Raw genomic sequence first — 8,832 nt, 5'->3', positions numbered from 1 at the left:
TATATAATAGCACATGTGTACATGTAAGTGTTTTCTCTGTTATACAACACAGAGAGCTCCTCACAATTGTGCTTCTGTGACTCTTCAACCTACACATGGCTGAATCTCCAGGGTCTGGGGTCCCTGTGATCATAAGTTTATCTTGTGACGAGCAAATTTGACTCATGTGCCTTTTTAACAGCAGAAAACATGAGAAAATGCTCTGAAAAGAAATAAGTAAAAACAAAGAAAATATCTGTGTATGTCTTAGGTCTTTTACAGACATTTTGACATGGAGGACAAGCACATATGTGAATAATCATGTCCCATGTTGCATTTTTTTGTTGATATATATTTAGATCCACATAGACTTTTTCTGTAAATTGTTGTATTGACACAAATTCAACATACTGTATATTTTTTTCTGAATTAACTCAATTATTTAGACATTTTGAACAATTGTCTGCATATTTTTTCCTTGCAATACAAAAAAGTATTGTTCTATATCATGCAACATAATCTGAAGCCCTTTATATTTTGAATGTGCTCCATTGTGGCCAAGTTATGATCCAGTCCACAAAGCACATTGTTCTTCTGATTTGTCTGTCCTGTGTTTTCTGTGACCCACATTCTGGGCCTGACCTGGTAGTTAGACACTGACCTTTATTTACTCATCTTCTGATGAAACAGTGTCTGATACAGACTCAAATGTTTATTTTATATGAACAAGTTTAAACACTACCCATAATAAACCAGATAACAGGCAATTTAAGTTTTTTAATTCATATTCTTAATTACCAGTGAGAAAACTATGCATATTAAGGGTGGTGAGTATGTGAAGGAATGACTGAATTTCAGTTCATACATGAAAATATAAGATTCTTATTAAATAATGTACCAAATCTTAAGAAGCATCTGGATATACTGAACAAATACTCGATTCACTGCTGAACTCAGCAGCTCCAGGGTATTTAGTTTGTTATGCATGTGTGATTCTCAGGTCACAATATCTTCTGTGGATAAAGGCTTTGAAATCTGTTTTTTAAAATGCCGATAAATATGTTTCCATCACAGATTAATCTAGTGATTCGTTTGTCTATTTATGAATTGATACCTCTGCCATGGAGGTTATGTTTTTATTGCTGTATGTGTTTGTTAGTCCATCAGCAGGATTACTCAAAAACTACTGAACCAATTTCTATAAAATCTTGTGGAGGGATGGATCATGACCAGGAAAGAACACATCAAATTTCTGAGTGGATCCGGATCAATGCTCAGTTCCCAGGATTTTGTTTCTCCTACTTAAGACGAGATGGAGCAGTAGCCTTGGCGGTGGAATGTGCTCTCTGAGCATCCTTCTAGTTTAGTGAAATATGTCAGATTCCTTAAACAACATCTTCCAATGACTTGCTTTGTTCCAAGGCTCAACACCCACAGCAAGCCAGTTCCAAATGATGTAAAACAGAAAGAGCTGCAGATTATATTCTTGGTAAATTAAGTAATTGGTAAATAAGTTATTAAACGTGTGAATACTTTTTTCTGACAATCACTTCAACTCTTGTACGTTTAAATGCAAATGAACTTTGTATTTGTGCACAAATACACGTTTTTAAACCGGTACATAATATTTGACTTGAAGTTTAGAGCATCGGTGACCTGGAAGTCACAAGTTCCAACAGCCTGTAACTTTTTCTAGACTTTTGCTCATGTTACACAAAGAGGAAATGCTACCAACAGGTTTATTTGGTCTTTTAATTTAGTAAAAAATAACATTTCAAAACATCTACAACTTCTTTCCAAGATTGAAAAGCATGTAACACCCTCTTCATCAGTCCTGTTTCCTGTGTGTCCAGATATATGAAGCGTATATAAAAAGGTGATGTTACTCCAGACAAACTGAACAGATCGAAGCTGCAGGATCCATGGATGGAAACAGGTCAACAGTCACTGTGTGTGTGTGTGTGTGTGTGTGTGTGTCCCTCCCTCAGTGACACTCGTCTACTTGAACTGATTATCGATGAGTGTCCCCTTCATCTTCGCCTTCTTCACTTCTTCCAGCTCAGCCAGCTCCTGCAGCCTCCTCTTGCTCATGCCCTTCCTCTCCAGCTGCTTCTCGATCACCTTGGCGTTCTGGGCGTACGAGTCGGCCACCTCGCGGGCCTCGATCTCCTCCTCCTCCTCGTCGATGGTGGACACGGTGACGGAGCTGAACTTGCCCATGTCCTTGGTGCGCTTGGTCATCATGACGCGCACCTTCTTGGGCGCCTCGGGCTGCTTGGTGCTGTACACGCTGGTGCCGCCGTAGCCCAGGCTGAACTTCACCACGGCGCCATCCACGATGAAGGTGGCCGGGCTGTTCTTCTCCAGGTGCTGGTAGAAGAGCAGCAGGCCGCACTTGCCGCACTTCTTGCGCCGCTGCCTCTCGATGCCCTCGGCCCGCTTCACGTACGCGGTCTCGTCCACCTCCACGTTGCAGAACTTGTGCGCGTGCTTGGCCGCGTCGATCACCCGGGCTTTGTCCCAGGGCCGCATGGGAAGCTTCTCCAGCTGACAGTCCAGCACCAGCACCATCTGTCCGCACAGGCAGTAGAAGACGTGCAGCGGCTTCTCTCCGTCGTCGTACTCCTCTCGGTCCCGGGTGTCCGAGCACACGACGCTTCTGGACACGACCTTAGGCATTTTTAATTAGTTTTTAAACACCGTGTTGTTGTTTTAAGCTAAACGCTGCTACTGAGCCGCCATGACGACATAAACACGATCAACACACGGAGCAAGTGTACGGAAAGTACGCAACACTTCCGGTGTCCGTCACTTCCGCTGCTCCGACAGGGTCCCTTTTTTCGTTCCGCCTGATCTGAAGGTTCCGCCTTGCAGTCGCGCTTGTGGAAATTGATCTAAAACCTGCAAATACATTTAAATACCCAAATAAACTGGTTTATTCAAGTAATGATTGATTAATTATCAAGTTATTTGTTTATCATTTCAAGCTGCGTTTTGAGGTAGATTTTGTTTAAACTCCACAACCAAAAGTAGAAGATTTTGCATTAAGGTGCCAAGGATTACCTCAAGAGTCACCTCAAAGAATTTAGATGTCCACCAGTCCACAGTCAGACAAACTTTATAAATGTAGATCATTTATTTGGGGCGGCTCCTCCTAGATTAGGGCAATAAGAGAGAATGACTAATAGGTAATTGACCAAATGGAGTCAATGCCATCAAATCATTTGCCAAAGTGCACCTCGACCTTCCAAAACAAATTGAAATATTGATAGGTTTTAAACCTAGGACAATGTATCACCATTGCACAACCAGCGTCGCACTAACACATTACTCCTAGTGGGGAGAGCATCACACCTCTGGGCCTGGACAGCTCGCCACCATAGGGAAACTGATGATCAATGGATGCTGTAGGTCAATGACCCTCACTCAATCTACAGTGACTGGAGTGGACCAATCAGAGCCCAGACCTCAACGCAAGATATTTTTTTAAACAACCTTACATCTTACTATGGCTTTAAGAAGTTCGCCAATTTGTGCGATGTTAAGTTCAGGAGCATTTCTAATAAAGACCAGATCACATTTTAGACAAATCAAGCAGAGTTCTAAGGATTTACAAGTTTTTTCTGCCACTTTAAATCACAAGTGGTCCATATATCTCCAGTGAATGCTGCACACTTGTGATTATATTTAGGGGGGGGGTTGAAAAAGCATGTTTCCCCAATCACTCGCTAATTTTGACTAGAGTTCAATGGTTTAGTTTAATTCCTTAGTGCGACCTGCCACATGAAGTTCCCCTCATGTTGAAATAAAGCAGCCTCGACTCTCAGCTCTATACACTTTAGTCCGACCTTGGTTAGGTGAATTTACACTGCAGCAGCACCACTTCTCATTTTATAGTCAGTATTTGAAACCACACAATCCAAGACAACTGCATTGAGGAAACATGTTGATTTTAATATTGAAAGACACGTACAAAAGCCATTATTCTCATTCTAGACATTTGCGGCCACATTTTAATCAGTTTAGGGCGCATGGCTCCACAGTGCATCAGGCTCCTCTCACTGACAGCAGGTGGTGTCGCATGTCTTCCCTTTGCACACGCAGCCAGAGGCGCACTTGGGGCAGCCGGATGGGCAGCATGGGCAGCAGCCTGCAATGCAAGGTCAAAACTGCATTAGTGACACATCAGCAGGCAACTCATCTTCAGGCTTCTTTTAGAGCAGTGGGGGGGAAACTGCAAGCACCACATTTAACTACATTAAAATCCAAACCCATCTCGTTAATGCAAAGGTGGTAAATATGGTGGAGAGACACAATTAACACCTTTAGATTGGGGCTGATTGAGACAATCAGCTTCACCTGGGCAGTTGAAACTAGAAATTCAACATGCACATGGTGCTGAATTTAAATATAGGACACTATAAATAGACAATTTGCTGATAGGGGTTAAAGAAAAAAGCTCAGACTAGGTTAAGATTAAAGCCCCAGTGTTAAGATTGACATTGATATGTGATGGATGCGAGGACTTACTCTTGTTGCAGGTGGTGCAGGCGCAGTTCTTGCAGTTGCAAGATCCTCCGCAGTTGCAGGTTCCAGCTAAATAAAGAGAGAACGTGACAAAGGGGATTAGCTTCACGTTGTCAGACAATGACAGAAGGTCGAAAAAGCGAAAAAAAATGAAAATAGCACAAAAACAGGCGTTCAATAATAAAGATGAATAAAGATACTGACTCTTGGAGCATTCGCAGGGATCCATGTCTCTCAGTGTTTTTCTGGTTCTTCCTCAGTGGAGCAGGTGAGTCTCTGGTTGAGCTTCAGTGTTGTGATCACGCACTTCAGGGGCGGCTCCTTTTATAGCAGCGCCAGATAAACAGGGCCGAGTGCAAACATGTGCTCGTCACGTAGCATGCGCTCACGTAAGTGGGCGATCACAAAGAAGTTTGTGCACACGACCAGCAGGATGAAGAGGAGGATGAGGAGGAGGAGGAGGGAGAGATTCCCAGATTCAGACGATGTGGAGTGTCGTCTGAAAATTATATAACACCCCCGGACCCCCCCTCTCCTCTGCCCCCGTCCCTGGAGACAAAAAACCCCGGAATAATTAACGTGTTTACATCGTTATATAAAGGGAGTGTGTAGATCCCAGTTCACTATAGTTCATCATAATAACGTCTTGATTTTCCTTGTATGTGTAGAGACAACAAACACCACAAATATCTCCCACTGGGATATTAAAGTTATATTTAACTATATGTGTGAGTTGAGTATAAATGATATAAAGAAGCTGTTTGCACCCGGTGGGTTTTTGCGCACGGATCCATGTGGGAAATTTCCATGCTGATAAAGGCAGTTATGTGGTAACGTGTTGACATCAACTGTAAATTTATTCCACGTTTGTTTTTATTTGAATCCATGTAGAGGTTTGTAGTTTGTGCTCAAATAATCAAACATCTAGTGTAGTTTACTCCGTGGTGTCGTAATATATGTGTAGATTACATTACTCACATGAAATATAATTTATTTTTTATTTTGTATTATTTAGTTAAATATAATTCACTACTATTATTCTGAAGTTTGGCTGCATTTCTTGGAATCTTGCTTCAAACTATAAAACATAAAAAATATTAATTAGTTTATACCTATTTAGACCTATGTGGGCTGAGTAAATGTACCTCTAAATTTATTTTGTATTGCTTCTATCTATAAAACATAAAAAATACACGATACAAATATGAATTCACAGTTTATTTATATTCAATAGTTTATGGGGGTAAATAAACCCCTACATCTATTTGTATCGCTTCAAGTTTTAAAAAGTCTATATTATTTTACAGTTTATTAATACTAAATCCTTCAACTCGTGACTTTCTGCACTCAGTTTGCACTTTCTGCACTCAGTTTGCACTTTACTCACACATTGTGCAGCCACGTCATATTTTACTACTTCAACATTTCAGTTTGATCAACCATTTTAGTTTCACATCATCTTTTAAGTTTCTACCAGTAAACTAACAATAGATGAGACTCAGGTACAATGTGTATAATTACAATAAAGTCTGATTTGATGTAAATCCACCAAATGACCCATATATGTGCTGAGTAAACACACAGTTCAAAGTATTGTGTCCGTTCTGAATCCAGGTTCTATAATAACCTTCAGTATCTTGTTATTTCAGTATTTTCAGCTCGGACCCAGTTTCATTATTTCTCCACCACGTGTGAATCAGTGTTTTCACCCGGGCGTGTGCACACGGTACTAACAAACCCGTTGCCATGGTTCAGCTCCGGCGCGCACAGATGTGCACACGGCCCTCCTCTGCTAACAATATGATGCCTTCACGGACCGTGTACAGTAGGAAACATGTAACTTCAGAGCAGACAACAATTGACAATTTGCTAAATCTTTTTATACGTGACGTCCCAGAAACCACAATAACTTACATTTAGTGGAATAAGACATTTTATGTCAGTTATGAAAGCGTTATTGGCGTTTCACTTGAAAATAGCCAGGCTACTCTGTGTTGAGTTCATATAGCTTTAGAAATAATTAGTGCTTCATCAAAAAAAAAAACATTACTGTCCCGTCACATGAAATACGTTTATGTTTCTATGATATATTCTGTCCGAGTAAACACACATTTCCTCTGCTGTGAGACTGTTTACATTCACAGTTGTCAGATGTCGTGGGCTGGTGTTGGGCCCCTGAAGGCAGCGTTGTCCCCCTTTTTGCGCTCGCTGCTCTTTAGAAACTTTTCACCAACATGTCACAAGCTGAGGTGCTGAGTCACGACAGAATGTGACACGTGCAAACATCACAATGACGTGTGAACAAATAAGATTCAACAGAAGATTCTGGAAAAGTCTGAACTAATTGTCGCTGTATTATCTTGTACAAAGAGAATAAAGACTTTCATTTTAAAGTTCAACCATGTCAAAATGTAGCATCAGTTTTCAGTACCTTGGTGAAAATGAAAGGGAGGAAGTAAAAGTGGAAGAACAGCCTGTGATTAAACAAGAGTCCATGAGGAACATTAGGTCAGAATGGAGGTTAACAGTTTAAAGTTGAAGCTAGAACATGGACTTTCCCACGTTTGGCCATGTGAACTATTTGTTTCTGTAGTTTCTTGATTTCACAATCATCAGGTATTTGATCATGTGAAGAGACAAATACAGACATTTGAAGGCTTGTGGTGATAATGATGAATTGTTTGTTGACGAGTAAAAAGTGATACTGAAGTATGGCAATACAAAAACACACAGTTAATACGATTGATCCCTGATTCCTCATTTTGTCTCTCAAGACTTAGTTTGGGTTCTGGCTTAGAAACTTAAACACAAAGGCATTAGATTTAAATTCATTGTTTATGATCCACTGGTTGTTAAATACACTTTAAAAAGTTTTTATGAACCATATAAGATTGCAATGATTCCCTGTGTTATTCTGGAACATTCAGAGTGACAACCATGAAAAGTGTGCAAAGATGAAGTGTGATGGTTCTGCACACGGCACAGAGAGGTGCTGTTAGGGTCAGAGAGCTCTGGAGGGCGACAGCTACACGTTGACATGTCCAGAACATAGAGCAGTCACATGGGGAGAGAGAGAGAGAGAGTGCTGGTTCAGGTATTCCAACCATTTACTCACATTTTAAAACAGACAACCGTCATTGAATTTAGTCTCATTACACAGGTTGAGTTCAGGTTAAGAGAAACACTTTTCAACTGGGAGACAGACTCCTGAACAACATGTTAACCTTTTTTTAATCAATACATTTAAAACAAGTGGAACCAGAAGCTGCCTGTGTGATAATGTCCTGCTCAGGTTTTCTGTGCAGGTCGTCCTCTTTACTCGAACAATAAAATGTCCCATCGTCCACCTCTCACTGAGTGACGGCCCGCAAGCCGCCGCCTGGGGGACACTTGTGTGTCAGGCTGGAAATGCTGACACTGCATGTTTGTTTTTTTTTACCTCCTGGTCAAACTCATGTTTCATTTTTGCTATGTGTGTGTGTGTGTGTGTGAAGGGCAGACTCTCCAGACTGAATTTGATCCTGCAGCCAACCAGCTTACTCCTGCGAATGTTTCTATTTGGCAGGAAGCCTTTAGCAGTTCAAAATGCAGCTCATGGTTTAATGGCACTAATTCCATTCATGAATGTGTCTATATGTGTTAAAAGGACATTAAACTGGAGATTCATTCATATTGTGATGAACCAAATTTCGTTACTTGGGATTAAATGAACCGTCTGCGTGTAACTGCATTGAATTTAGCAGGAATTGGCTGGAAGATCACGTCTCTCACTGTCACTGAGCTCCTTGTTATTTGCTAAGCATGCTGGGATCTTGTTCCATCCCTAACCCACGAGTCACACGTGTCTCCCCTGGATCCTGTCAGGATACTTGTTGCCTAAACTAAACGAAGCCAGGAAGAGCTTTCCTTTAACTCTGCACCTTTCTGGGAAACATATTGGAATGTCGTAATAGCAGGGAACATTTTTGCAACTCTATCGGTCACATCATTTCTGCCACAAATCATATGCTGGTGGACAAACCTTGTGTGAGGAGGAGCTGCTCTTCTTTCTAGGAAGGTTCACACAAACCTGACATCGGGCCCTGGTCCTAACGCAGGTTAGTTCAGCTGCTTAACCTCATTCAAAAACCCTGACAGAATAATGCCTTTAAAGCATAAATCTGCTGCTTTGGAGTAATAGAAAATGTTAATAAATCTGAATATAGGGTGGATATGTTTGTAAAGCTATTGAGAATTATACAGAAAAGGCAAATATTCTCCAGTTGCTATTTAAAATCTGTGTTTTGCTGGTGCTCCTATTTGCTTTCAATACTTTCAGTAAAAGCA

The 8,832-nt window shown here is 41.0% G+C and overlaps 2 protein-coding genes across 3 annotated transcripts; both read right to left on the bottom strand.

Moving 5' to 3' along the window:
• Positions 1–1,820: 1,820 nt before the first annotated feature.
• c6hxorf56 (chromosome 6 CXorf56 homolog) lies at positions 1,821–2,774 on the bottom strand. The gene has a single exon (XM_034588749.1). It carries the CDS (start codon positions 2,656–2,658, stop codon positions 1,978–1,980), a length of 681 nt encoding a protein of 226 aa, XP_034444640.1. The 5' UTR covers positions 2,659–2,774; the 3' UTR covers positions 1,821–1,977.
• A 1,141-nt stretch (positions 2,775–3,915) lies between these two features.
• On the bottom strand, positions 3,916–6,657 carry mt2 (metallothionein 2). Of its 2 annotated transcripts, XR_004614188.1 has the most exons (4): positions 6,643–6,657; positions 4,711–5,055; positions 4,510–4,575; positions 3,916–4,129 (listed from the first exon to the last, which is right to left on the bottom strand). XR_004614188.1 is itself a non-coding variant. In XM_034588799.1 (3 exons), exons 1-3 carry the CDS (start codon positions 4,733–4,735, stop codon positions 4,038–4,040), a joined length of 183 nt encoding a protein of 60 aa, XP_034444690.1. In that variant the 5' UTR covers positions 4,736–4,989; the 3' UTR covers positions 3,916–4,037. The 2 variants fall into 2 exon arrangements, 1 of the variants encoding a protein (XP_034444690.1); XM_034588799.1 differs by lacking the exon at positions 6,643–6,657 and having other exon boundaries at positions 4,711–4,989.
• Between the last annotated feature and the right edge of the window lie 2,175 nt (positions 6,658–8,832).

This window comes from Hippoglossus hippoglossus, chromosome 6, assembly GCF_009819705.1.
Source record: "Hippoglossus hippoglossus isolate fHipHip1 chromosome 6, fHipHip1.pri, whole genome shotgun sequence".
Classification (NCBI taxonomy): Eukaryota; Metazoa; Chordata; class Actinopteri; order Pleuronectiformes; family Pleuronectidae; genus Hippoglossus; species Hippoglossus hippoglossus.
The sequence above is the reverse complement of the archived record's forward strand: the minus strand, read 5'-3'. Positions and strand labels throughout refer to the sequence as shown.